At 40.0% G+C, this 14075-nt stretch overlaps 1 pseudogene and 1 gene segment (V, D, J or C); both read right to left on the reverse strand.

The window, feature by feature from the left end:
* LOC125168152 (immunoglobulin heavy variable 3-74-like) overlaps positions 1-14075 on the reverse strand; it is a 131572-nt pseudogene that overhangs the window by 52681 nt on the left and 64816 nt on the right.
* LOC125168509 (immunoglobulin heavy variable 1-46-like) lies at positions 3219-3734 on the reverse strand. The segment is given in 2 exon segments: positions 3219-3532; positions 3618-3734. Coding segments are annotated over 2 exon segments (360 nt in total).

Below are 14075 nucleotides of genomic sequence, written 5' to 3' on the forward strand. Positions count from 1 at the left end.
TTCTAATTATTCCTGTTGAAATTTTGGTAGTTTACATGTTTCTAGGAATTTATTCATTTCTTCCAGATGGCCTAATTGGTTGGTATATAGGTTTTCATCATATTCTTTATAATTGATTGTATTTCTGGTGTTGGTTGTGATCTGTCCCATGAAATTCATGATTTTGTCTCTTTGGGTCCTTTTTCTTTTCTGTTTGAAATCTGGTCCAGGAACTTCAATTTTATTCATTCTTTCAGAAAGCAACCTAAAAGTTTTGTTGATCTGTTCCACTGTTTTTGTTTATTTCTGTGCCATTTATAGGTACTCTATGATTGTTTACCCTCCTCCTCTGTCTTTAGGCTTCATTTGCTCTTCCTTTTCTAGCTTCTTTAGGTGTAAAGTGGTTGTGTGTTTAAAATTGTATTTTTATTGTGTTAGGCCTGTACTGCTATATACTTCCATCTTAAATGTGCTTTTTCTGCATCCCACAGGATTTGGACTGTCAACGCTAACATTTTCATTTGCTTCCATGTATTTTTATTTCTTCTTTAGTTTCCTGGTTAACCGCTTTATTCTTCAGTACGATGGTCTTTTACTCCAACTATTACTGGTGTTTCCAAATTTTTCCTTGTGGTTGACTCCAAGTTTCATAGTGTTTTGATCTGAAAATATGCATGCCATAGTCTCAATCTTTTTGCACTTGTAGGGGCTGATTTATGACCCCGTGTCTGATCTATTCTGGAGAACGTTCCATGTGCACTCGACAAGAATGTATTCTGCTGCTTTAAGATGGAATGTTTTGAATATATCTGTTAAGTCCATCTGGATGTATGTCATTCAAAGCCATTATTTCCTTCTTGATTTTCTTCTTATACGATCTATTCATTGTTGTAAGTGGGGTGTCCCCTACTTACAAGTGAAAGTCCCCTACTACTAGTGTATTATTATCAATGAGTTTTTTTATGTAATTAATTGCTTTACATATTTCAGTGCCCCAATTTGTGGTCATAAATATTTACAGTTGTTAGTGCTTCTTGTTGGATAGATCATTTTATGATATAATGCCCGTCTTCATCTCTTTTTGCAGTCTTTGTATTTTAAATCTAGGTTGCCTGATATGAATATGGTACTACAGCTTTCTTTTTATGTCCAGTAGCATGATAAATTGTTCTGCAACCCCTCACTTTCAATCAATTGGTATCTCTAGGTCTCAAAGGAGTCTTTTACAGGCAGAATATACATGGATCTTGTTTTTTCTTTTTTACCCATTCTGATACCCTGTGTCTTTTGACTGGACTTTTTAGTTCATTTCCATTCACAGTGATTACTGAAAGATATGATATTAGTGTAATTGTTATCACAATGTTTCTGTAAAGTAATTTTTTTCTGGAGATTTTCTCTGTTCCTTTCTAGTGTTTGTTGCTTTTGGTCATTCTTTTGCACTCAAAGAGTCCCTTTAGTATTTCTTGCAGGGTTGGATTAGGGGTCACAGACTCCTTTAGATTTTGTTTGTCTGGGAAGCTCTTTATCTCTCCTTCTTCTCAATGACAAACTTCCTGGATAAAGTATTCTTGCCTGCCTATTATTTTCCCATTCTCTTGCTGCTTTTAGGATTTTTCCTTTATCTCTATATTATGTCAATTTTCTATGATTTATCTTGGTAATGGCCTGCTTTTGTTGATTTTGATAGGAGTTATCTATGCCTTCTGTATTTGGATGCTCATTTCCTTCCTTGGGTTAGGGCAACTTTCAGCTACAATTTGCACAAATAAACCTTCTGTCCCTTTTTCCCTCTCTTCTTTTGGGATTCCTATGAAAGGAATTTTACTACACTGTAAGAGTGGCTGAGTTCTCTAAGTCTACATCCATAACCCAAGAAGTTAGTTTACCCTCTCTTTTCTGATTCCTTATTTTCCATAATTTTATCTTCTACATCACTTAGTCATTCCTCTGATGCTTCCACCCATTATTATGTGCAGTAAGCATCATGTCTCTTTCATAGCATTTTTACATTTCACCATTGACCAGTTTTTATGTCTTTTATCTCTGTGGTATGCATATCCTTGATGTCTTCTATGCTGTTCTCAAGCCCATCCATTATCCTTACTATGGTTGTTTTAAGTTCTGTTTTAGGCCTATTCCTAATATCTGTTTTGATTAGATCCCTGGATATGATCCTTTCTTGTTCTCTCTTTGGGGATAGATTCCTCCATGTTCTCATATTGTCTAGGTCTCTGTCTTCTTCTGTGTTTTAGAAAACCTGTCATGTTTTCAGCTTCTGAGAGTAATGGCTACATTAAGAAGAGTTCATATGCTGTACGGAGACTGGCACTTCAGGAAGGGTTTGTGGTGAGTGCTGTGTGCACTGTGTTCTTGCGTTTGGTGTCTTGGGAAGTGGGCATCACCCAATCCATTAAGGTTATGAATTGAACAAAAATAAAATTGAAGCAATTTCTCATTTTTACTTCTTGTGTGCCTCCTTGAGCTGTAAAATTGACTTCTCTTGCCCTTGGAGTGAAAGTTAAACCATCAGGTCCTCATGTTCTCAGACTTGACACTAGTTTGGAATCAGATGAGAATTACACCAGACTTTACTTGGTGTCCAGCATGTGATAGTATATCATGGGACTTCTCAACCTATATAGTCATGTAAGCCAATGTGCTATGTGTTCTGTTCCTCAGGATTATCCTAATGTATGTAAATGCTTTTTCTCTTGTAGTTTCAAGTATTTGAAGAAAACTGTAACACATATAAAGTTCTGAGAAGCAAAGTGACATCAATGAAGTGTCATGGTGTTTGACTGGGGCAAGAGCAGGGTGAGGATAACGAGGAGCTATGGGATCCTGTGGTCCTAGATGCAAAGTGAGCGCACCTGGGACTCCTGTAAATGTTCTATTGATGTGCATCAGGATACGTGTAAACCATTGATATTTAGTACAAGGGTAAGCAATTGTAAGAGTCTCTATCTCTTGTTAATGTAATTATAGTTTTCCTGGTAAAACAAACTTTGTAAACCAGACCCAAGTAGGTAAGCACAGAATCATGTGTCCAGAGAGGCTTCCTGGGGGAAACTGCTGTATGGAGAGGAAGCCCCAGGCCATGGCACAAAACCTTCCAGCAACCCCTACCTGCACCTGCTCCTGGGAACACAAACAGAATGATGCATAATGTGCACCCCCTGGCGGTCCTGATCCTCTTCTACAGGGCGATTTGTGTCTGGGCTCACAAGGACAACCCCTCACTGTGTCCTTGCACAGTAATACACGGCCGTGTCTGCAGACCTCAGACTGCTTTGCTCCATGTAGGCTGTGTTTGTGGATGTGTCTGCTGTCAGGGTGAGTCTGCCCTGGAACTTCTTTGCATAGCTTGTAGCACCATCTTCAGGGTCAATGCTTCCCATCCATTGAAGCCCTTGTGCAGGAGCCTGTCGCACCCAGTGCATATAGTAATCAGTGAAGCTGTATCCAGATGCTTTGCAGAAGATCTTCAATGATGCCCCATGCTTCCTCACTTCAGCCCCAGATTGCACGAGCAAAACCTGGGAGTGCACACCTGTAGAGAGGGTAAAAGAGTGGATGAAACCAATGTTGACTGGTCCTGTTCCTCTCCTGTGTCCAGGGACTTGGGTGACCCTTACCTGTAGCCACTGCCCCCAGGTAGAGGATTCTCCAGCTCCAGTCCATTGTGAGGGGGTGTGTCTCAGGGTCTCCGGTAGACGATGGCGTTTTCCGGTGATGCTCTCAGGGCACAGACACACCCATATTTAGCCTAGTGCTTTTAGGATTGTTTGCATAGTCATGAGACAGAGTATTTCATACACAGGACCAGAACCATCTGGAGACGGTCCCAGAGACCGTGTACATTGGGACTCAGAGAGCACCAGTCTAATCCTTGTTTGAGGACATGGGTCGTTGGCCAGGTTCCTGAACTGTGTGCAGACTGAGCTCCTGCCACTGAGTGACAAGACCTTACAGAAAATTCTCCCCATTGTGGACCAGTATTGAATGAGGCAGAGACCACCTGAACCTGTTGTTGGCTCTGATATCTGAACGTCTTATTCCTGGATAAGCGTGACTCCAAACTGCTGCACAAAATGGGGTAATAAATGCATCCTGGTTTCCATCTCTTAGATGAAGATATCTAAAAGCCCTGGACTAGCAGCGACTTCAAGTGTCTTCTCACTGCCTGAGTTCATTAAATGCTCTGATGGAACAGGATATTTAAACACCCTTTAGCATCCCTCATCTACTGATATTTTAGATTGCTTTCAGGAAAAGGAAACACTGGCTTCTGACAGGAAAGCCTTCGCCACCCCTTGTGCACCTACTCACCTGGGGTATCAGCCTGGTGCTGGGTAGTACTGAAAGGCCCCTGCCGTCTAGGCCCGGCCCTGTAGAGAGTTTCCTGCCAAGACTCACAGGACATGTATTCCAGTGTCTCTACTCCAGCATTACATGGTGGAGGGGAGCAGAATATGCCACCCCAAATATGCCACTGGAATGAAACATGCTTGAGAAACAGCCAGTGCAGAGACGCACTGACCATCCTTTGTTCCCTAAACAGAATATAAATCTCCTATGTGAAATACACCCTTTTTGTACCAGGAGGGGAGAACTGTCCTTAGCACCAGAAAAAGGAATTTAGGCCCCAGAATGCTGTGCAGAGAAACCTTAGTTCTTCACTATTGTAGTAACACTAAGCACATTAAAGCTCTCAGTTTTTCCCCATTGAGGATGATATTAGTGTTGGGTCATTCATATATGGCTTTTATGATCTTGAGGTATGCTCCTTCTATCCCTACTTTTGTGAGGGTTTTAATCAAGAAAGGATGCCGTATTTTGTCGAATGCTTTCTCTGCATCTATGGAGAGGATCATATGGTTCTTGTCCTTTCTTTTATTGATGTGATGAATCACGTTAATTGTTTTGCAGATATTGAACCAGCCCTGCATCCCAGGTATAAATCCCACTTGGTCTTGGCATATAATTTTTTTAATGTATTGTAGGATCCGGTAGGCTAATATCTTGTTGAGGATTTTTGCATCCATGTTCATCAGGGCAGTTGGTCTATAGTTCTCCTTTGTAGTGTGGTCTCTGTCTGCTTTTGGAATCAAGGTAATTCTGGCTTCAGAAAAAGTCTGGAAGTTTTCCTTCCATTTCTATATTTTGGAACAACTTCAAGAGCAGAGGTGTTAACTCTTCCTTAAATGTTTGGTAGAATCCCCTGGAAATCCATCTGGCCCTGGACTCTTGTTTTTGACAGATTTTTGACTACTAATACCATTTCCTTACTGGTTATGGGTCTGTTCAAATTTTTATAGTTCTTCCTGTTTCAGTTTGGTAGTGTGTGTGTTTCTAGGAATTTGGCCATTTCTTCCAGATTACCCATTTTATTGGCATATAATTGCTCATAATATTCTCTTACTATTGTTTTTATTTCTGTTGTGTTGGTTGTGATCTGTAATTCTTGATTTTACTTTTTTGCATCCTTTCCTTTTTCTTTTTGATCAAACTGGCTAGTGGTTTATCAATTTTGTTCATTCTTTCAAAGAACCTGCTTCCGGTTTCATTGATTTGGTCTACTGTTTTTTTGGTTTCGATAGCATTAATTTCTTTTGTAATCTTTATTATTTCCTGTCTTCTGCTGGTTTTGGGTTCTATTTGCTGTTCTTTTTCCAGCTCCTTAAGGTGTAGGTTAGGTTGTGTATCTGAGATCTTTCTTCCTTCTTTAGAAATGCCTGGAATGCTATATATTTTCATCTTATGACCACCTTTGCTGCGTCCCAGAGGTTTTGGGTTGTGGTGTTATCATTTTAATCAACTTCCATATACTTTTTAATTTCCTTTTAACTCCTTGCTTAGCCCATTCATTCTTTAGTAGGATGTTCTTTAGTCTCCAGGTATTTTTTTTAAATTTATTTTGGGACAGAGAGAGACAGAGCATGAACAGGGGAGGGTCAGAGAGAGAGGGAGACACAGAATCGGAAACAGGCTCCAGGCTCCGAGCCATCAGCCCAGAGCCTGATGCTCGAACTCACGGACCGCGAGATCATGACCTGGCTGAAGTCGGACGCTTAACTGACTGCGCCACCCAGGCGCCCCTCCAGGTATTTTTTAACTTTCCTAATTTTTTCTTTTGGTTGATTTCGAGTTTCATAGCATTGTGATCTGAAAATATGCACAGTATGATCTCGATCTTTTTGTACTTTTTGTACTTTTTACTTACTTAGGGCTGATTTGTGTACCAATATATGGTCTATTCTGGAGAACGTTCCATGTGCACTGTAGAAGAATGCATATTCTGTTACTTTAGGATGAAATGTTCTGAATATATCTGTTAGGTCCATCTGGTCCAGTGTGTCATTCAAAGCCATTCTTTCCTTGTCGATTTTTTGTTGAGATGATCTGTCCATTGCTGTGAGTGGGGTGTTGAAGTCTCCTAATATTATGGTATTACTATCGGTGAGTTTCTTTATGTTTGTGATTAATTGATTTATATTTGTGTGCTCTCCCATTTGGCGCATAAATGTTTACAATTTTTAGGTCTTCTTAGTCTATAGACCCCTTGATCATGATATAATGCCCTTCTGCATCTCTTGATACAGTATTTTTAAGTCTACATTGTCTGATATAAGTATGGGTACTCGGGCTTTCTTTTGTTGACCATTAGCATGATAGATGGTTCTCCTTCCCTTTATGTTCAATCTGAAGGTGTCTTTAGGTCTAATGTGGGTCTCTTGTGAACAGCATATAGATGGATCTTGTTTTCTTATCCATTCCGTTACCCTATGTCTTTTGATTGGGGCATTGAGTCCACTGAGGTTTAGAGTGAGTACAGAAAGACATGAGTTTATTGTCATGATTATGCTTGTAGATCTGGAGTTTCTGATGGTGTTCTCTGGTCCTTTCTAATCTTTCTTGCTTTTGATACACACACACACACACACACACACACACACACACACATATATGTGTATATATATATATATATATATATATATATATATATATACATATTTCATCTTTTGTCCCCTCAGAGAGTCCCCCTTAAAATTTTTTGCAGGGCTGTTTTAGTGGTCAAAAACTCTTTTAATTTTTGTTTGTCTGGGAAACTTTTATCTCTCCTTCTATTTTGAATGACAGCCTTCTTGGATAAAGAATTCTTGTCTGCATACTTTTCTGTTTCAGCACCCTGAATAGACTCTGCGACTCCTTTCTGGCCTGCCAAGATTCTGTGGATAGGTCTGCTGCAAACCTGATCTGTCTTCCCTTGTATGTTAGGGATTTTTTTTTCCTTGCTGCTTTCATGATTCTCTCCTTGCCTGAGTATTTTGTGAATTTGACTCTGGTATGCCTTGTTGCTGGCCAGTTTTTGTTGAATCTAATGGGGGTCCTCTGTGCTTCCTGGATTTTGATGTCTGTGTCTTTCCCCAGGATAGGAAAGTTTTCTGCTATGATTGGCTCACATAACCCTTCTACCCCTATTTCTCTTTCTTCCTCCTCTGGGACCCCTATGATTCTGATGTTCCTTTTTAATGAGTCACTGATTTCTCTAATTCTTAAATCATGCGCTTTTGCCTTAATCTCCCTCTTTTTTTCTGCTTCATTATTGCCTATAAGTTTATATCACTGATTCTCTGTTCTGCCTCATCAATCCTTACCACAGCTGCATCCATCCGTGATTGCAGTTCAGGTATAGTATTTTAAATTTCATTCTGGCTATTTTTTTTTAACTTCTTTTATCTCTTCAGAAAGGGATTCTAATCTTTTTTTGACTCCAGCTAGTATTCTTATTATCGTGATTCTAAATTCTGGTTCAGACATCTTGCTTGTACCTGTGTTGGTTAAATCCCTGGCTGTTGTTTCTTCCTGGTCTTTCTTTTGGGGTGAATTCCTCCATTTTGTCATTTTGAAGAGAGAAAAGGAATTAATGAAGTAGAAATATTGAAATAAAACAATAAAATTACAAAAATATTAAAATTAAAAATTAAACATACACACACACAAATCTAATAGTTAATGCTACATCCTAGGTGTCTTTTTTTAGGGTGTTGAAAGTGGTTTGACAGATTAGGGGAGAAACAGAGGGCAAATTAAATCATTTGAGAATTTGAAAAAATGAATACACTGAAGTAGACTAAAATGGGTAGATGGGAATAAAACAGAATTTGAAAATAATATACACAAAAGTAAAGAATATAGTAGAAAAGATTAAAGAAAAATATTTTTAATAAAAATTAAAAATAAATTTGAATTTTTTGTTCTGTATTTAAGAAAAAAGTAAAGAAATGAAAAAGAATAAAGATAAAGAAAAGAAAAAAAAGAAATCATTTGAAAATTTGAAAAAGTGAATATACTGTAGTAGACTAAAGTAAAATGATGGAAATAAAATAGAATTTGAAAAAATTTACATAAAACTAAAAAAACATAGTAATGACAATTAAGTAAGATTATTTTGTAAATATGAAATTTATTGTCAAATAGGTTTCTATACAACACCCAATGCTCATCCCAACAGGTGCTCTCCTCAATACCCATCACCCACCCTACCCTCCCTCCCACCCCCCATCAACCCTCAGTTTATTCAGTTTTTAAGAGTCTGTGATGGTTTGACTCCCTCCCTCTCTAACTTTATTTTCCTTCCCCTTCCCCATGGTCTTCTGTCAAGTTTCTCACGATCCAAATAAGAGTGAAAACATACAGTATCTGTCTTTCTCCATATGACTAATTTCACTCAGCACAACACTCTACAGATCCATCCACGTTGCTACAAAAGGCCACATTTCATTCTTTATCAATGTCAGGTAGTATTCCATTTTGAATAGATACCACAATTTCTTTATCCATTCATTAGATGATGGACATTTAGACCCTTTCCATAATTTGGCTATTGTTCAAAGTGCTGCTATAAACATTGGGGTACAAGTGCCCCTATGCATAAGCACTCCTGTATCCTTTGGGTAAATTCCTAGCAGTGCTATTTCTGGGTCATAGGGTAGACCTATTTTTAATTTTTTAGGAACATCCACACTATTTTCCAGAATGGCTGCACCAGTTTGCATTCCCACCAACAGTGCAAGAGGGCTCCCGTTTCTTCACATCCTCTCCAGCATGTATAGTCTCCTGGTTTGTTCATTTTAGCCACTCTGACTGGCGTGAGGTGGTATCTCAGTGTGGTTTTCATTTGTATTTCCCTGATGAGGCGCGACGTTGAGCATCTTCTCATGTGCCTGTTGGCCAATTGGATGTCTTCTTTAGAGAAGTGTCTATTCATGTCTTCTGCCCATTTTGTTACTGGATTATTTGTTTATCGGGTGTGGAGTTTGATGAGTTCTTTATAGATTTTGGATACTAGCCCTTTGTCTGAAATGTCATTTGCAAATATCTTTTCCCATTCCGTTGGCTGCCTTTTAATTTGGCTGATTGTTTCCTTTGCAGTGCAGCTTTTTATCTTCATGAAGTCCCAATAGTTCATTTTTGTTCTTAATTCCCTTGCCTCTGGAGATGTGTCAAGTAAGAATTTGCTGTGGCTGAAGTCAGAGAGGGTATTTCCTGCTCTCTCCTCTAGGGTATTGGTGGTTTCCTGTCTCACATTCAGGTCCTTTATCCGTTTTGAGTTCATTTTTGTGAATGGTGTAAAAAAGTGGTCTAGATTAATTCTTCTGCATGTTACTGTCCAGTTCTCCCAGCACCATTTGTTAAAGAGACTGTCTTTTTTCCATTGGATATTCTTTCCTGCTTTGTCAAGGATTAGTTGGCCATACATTTGTGGGTCCAATTCTGGAGTCTCTATTCTATTCCATTGGTCTATGTGTCTGTTTTTGTGCCAATACTATGCTGTCTTGATGATAACAGCTTTGTAGTAGAGGCTGAAGTCTGGGATTGTGATGCCTCCCGCTTTGGTCTTCTTCTTCAACATTTGGCTATTCTGGGTCTTTTGTGGTTCCATACAAGTTTTAGGATTGCTTGCTCTAGCTTCGAGAAGAATGCTGGTGCAATTTTGATTGGGATTGCAATTTCGATTGTGTAGATTGATTTGGGTAGTATTGACATTTTAACAATATTTATTCTTCCAATCCATGAGCATGGAATGTTTCTTCATTTCTTTGCATCTTCTTCAGTTTCCTTCATAAGCTTTCTATGGTTTTCAGCATACAGATCTTTTACATCTTTGGTTAGGTTTATTCTTAGGTATTTTATGAATCTTGGTGCCATTGTGAATGGGATCAGTTTCTTCATTGGTCTTTCTGTTGCTTCACTGTTAGTGTATAAGAATGCAACTGATTTCTGTACATTGCTTTTGTATCTTGCGACTTTTCTGATTTCATGTATGAGTTCTAGCCGACTTTTGGTGGAGTCTATTGGGTTTTCCATGTGTAGTATCATGTCATCTGCAATAAGGAAAGCTGACTTTATCTTTGCCAATTTTGATACCTTTGATTTCCTTTTGTTGTCTGATTGCTGATGCTAGAACTTCCAACACTATGTTAAACAACAGCAGTCAGAGTGAACATTCCTGTCGTGTTCCTGATCTCAGGTGGAAATATCTCAATTTTTCCCCATTGAGGATGATATTAGCTGTGGGGTTTCCATAAATGGCTTTTATGATGTTCAAGTGTGTTCCTTCTATCCCGAGTGTCTTGAGGGTTTTTATTAAGAAAGGATGCTGAATTTTTGTCAAATGATTTCTCTGCATCAGTTGAAAAAATCATATGGTTCTTATCTTTTCTTTTATCAATGTGATGTATCACAGTTTGTACAGCATCTGCCTGTAATACATTTGCTGCCAGGGGTTAGAATACAATCACTCGTACAGCAGGGATTGTTGTAGCACTGCTTGAAGGAGCCACAGTCACACTGCTCACCTGGCTCCACTACATAGTTTCCACAACGATCGTGAGTCAGGCTTTTATTGAAATAGGAAAGTCCTGAGTCAAATATGCACTCACAAAAATTATTCACCGCTACATGCTGCATATCAATGAAGGAACAGTTACTGAAAGAATCTGTCATAATAGGATATTGATTCATAATGCAGGTAGACCTCCTCTGGCATGCACAAAATTTATTTTCATAAAAAATACCAATAGATTTTGCAATTTCTTGGGCTACTAACACAGACAACAATAAAAAATGTCTGCCTAGAGAAGCAAGAGAGATGATGGATTTTGATCCGCATACCGCATATGTGGCTGGCTGAAACTGTAGTTCATGTGGAGCATCTTTGTTCATAAGTAAAGCTGTATGTGGTTTAAAAGCAACAAACAAGTGTCTTTGAAAGTAGATATGAATCGGACTCCCTGGCACCTGAAAATTGTTCAAGACAACTGGATCTTCCAGATTATAAATGACCATGGAGGAAATATAGTGCCTTACATCAATACCTTGAAGCATTGAGTCAGTCAAACTAACAAGCCTTATGAGGAATCGGGCACATTTTGACACGTTGTTGAACACACTATACATTGTTTTGGAACCGAGAACAAGTCCTTTCAAAATTCCATGATGGGATGAATACAACTTACTAGAGATCCTGGGGGCTGCACTGATATTTGCTTGAGAGAACAGAGGTTTCCTATCCCCCTTATATCCCAGGTTATAAGTAGGTCCCGTTGCATTGGTGTCTGCCACTATCTGAGAAACAACGTGTTCAAACCGTTGGGAATCGCTGAGGGGTCTGATTTCATAGGCAAGGTCATCCAACTTCATGATACCTTCAAGGCCCCCATAGCACGTGTCCATGGTGACCGTGGAAAGAGGAATCTCCTCCAGGTAGCCGAGGTAGTAACAGTCTGGAGGGATGAAGGGGTAGTCCATCTGCAAGGCTCCCTGATCATCCTGAGTCATCATCAGCAAATGTCTGGACCAAAAGAGTTTCTTGTGCCTCATATGGATAACATGCCTCTTGCCCCCAAAATGCAGGCTATAGGACAGCCAGCCAGGCATCTGAACGTCCTTGCCGTGGTGCCACTCCTTCTTGGGAATTACCACCTCAGAAGAGATGTAGCGCCATGAGGGACAACCTTGAGAACCTTGGACAGGAGCCAGCACTGCCCAGAGTGCAAACAGCAATGGGGGTGCCCTCAGGGTGACCTGGTTCTTTGCCAGCCTCATGCCCCTGCTCAGGGACCTCTGCCAGTGAGAATGGATAAATGGAGGATCCTCAGCAAAGCCAGGTCTAGACCATCAGACAGAACAGAGGGCTGGACCGGGTGGCCAGCACCCTACACCTCGGGGCCACCTGTGGGGTTAGGTAACAGCCACAGGGTGTGGCATTGGGTGACCCTGCTCATCAGTTCAGCTGGGGTGGATGTGGGAGAGTCAGGTGGGCCATGGTCAATAATGCTCACATGGACATGGGTAGGGACTTGGACCCAGAAACACGGCTCTATTCAACACATTCCATCTTTTCTCCTTCTACTTGGATATGGGATATGCAATTATAACACACTGAACTTCTCTACCAATTCCACGTCCTGTGGTGTTGCTGGGTCACTTTCTCTGGATGACTGCTTTTCCTCATTATGGAGACCAATGCTTCCTACTTCCATGGGATATGGAGGTAGACTGTCAATTTTACCTTTGTACGTATTGAAAAACATCGCTTTGTAATTTTACATGTCTTATTCTGGTTGGCTATTAGTTTGCAAGCCATTTGATCCTTTTGGTTGTTGCTTTGAAGCTTCCTCTGTGTTTACTGAGGAAACATTTCCCAGTATTCTGTGTCATGATTGGTGAAGTACAAGGTTGTTTTTTAGTTTTTTCTTATGCCATCTGGTGAGAACAGAAAGTACTGCTGAACATGTGTGAGCCCCAGGGGATTTCCCCTCTAATCCCTTATTGTGGTTCTTTCCTGGCCTCTGGCATTCCTCTGCCATGCCTGTGAGTTTCTCTCCTCAGGTGGAGATAGATGCACAGGAGTTGAGGTTACGTTGGCAGCTTGCACCATGGAGGCTGCACATGATCGAAAATGGTATCCACCATGGAACTCCCTTGTTTAAGTACCGTCTAGTCCTTTAAAATCCCCTGGGTTGGGCAGAAACCCTCAGAGTTGGCTTTTGGAGAAGTGTCTGCCTTTTCTCTGGGTGGCTGGCCTCCTAAATAAAGCTCGACTTCTTTTCCCACCAAAACTAATACTTTGAACATTGACCTTTCCAGAAATACTCAGCTGAATTTGGGATTTGATAACAATACAATGGAGAGTGGAATGGCAGTTGTCAGGGGCTGGCAGGGTGGGGCAATGAGGAGTAGATCTCAAGGGCTATGATTTTCTGTTATGCAAGATGATTAAGTTCTAGAGGGGTCTCCACAACATTACCCCTGTAATTAACAGTACTGTACTTTATGGTTCAAATTTTGTGAAGAGTGTTGGTGTCATGTTCAGTGAGATCCTAACATAAAACAAAAGTGGAAGACACGAATTTTGCTTCTCACGTGACAGTATGCTGAACTGCATGGACACACTCTCTACTGATAATGTGAAAATAATTTAAAAACATTTACATAGTTTGAATACTAACCCTGAGGATATGTCATTTACAAACATCTTCTTCCATTCCATAGGTTGCCTTTTAGTTTTGTTGATTGTTTCCCTCACTGTGCAGAAGCGTGCTATTTTGAGGTAGTCCCAATAGTTCATATATATATGTATTTAATTTTCTTCTTTTATTTTTAATTTAAATTCAAGTCTTCAGTCTTTGAGCTCCACGTTTACAGGAAGTTGACTTATCATGATTAACTTTATGGGTTATCTTGACTGAGTCATGGGTGCCCAGATTCACCACTGTTTCCGAGGATGTCTGTGATGTGTTTCCAGAAGAGACTGGCATTTCCTTCCATGGTTTCTGTCTGGGCATCACCCATTCCATTAAGGTTGTGAATAGAATCTGATGCAGAGCGAGGAAGAATTCCCTCATTTTTACTTCCCATGTGCTTGTTTGAACTGGAACAGTGGTTCCCTCTGGCCCTTGTTATTAGAGTTATAACATCAGATCTCTACGTTCTGAGACTAGACCCTAGTTCAGAATCAGACATATTACACCACTGGTTTTCCTGGGTCTCCAGCTTGTGACAGTAGATCATGGGACTTCCCAACC

The sequence above is a fragment of the Prionailurus viverrinus genome, chromosome B3 (assembly GCF_022837055.1).
Source record: "Prionailurus viverrinus isolate Anna chromosome B3, UM_Priviv_1.0, whole genome shotgun sequence".
In the NCBI taxonomy this organism is placed as follows: Eukaryota; Metazoa; Chordata; class Mammalia; order Carnivora; family Felidae; genus Prionailurus; species Prionailurus viverrinus.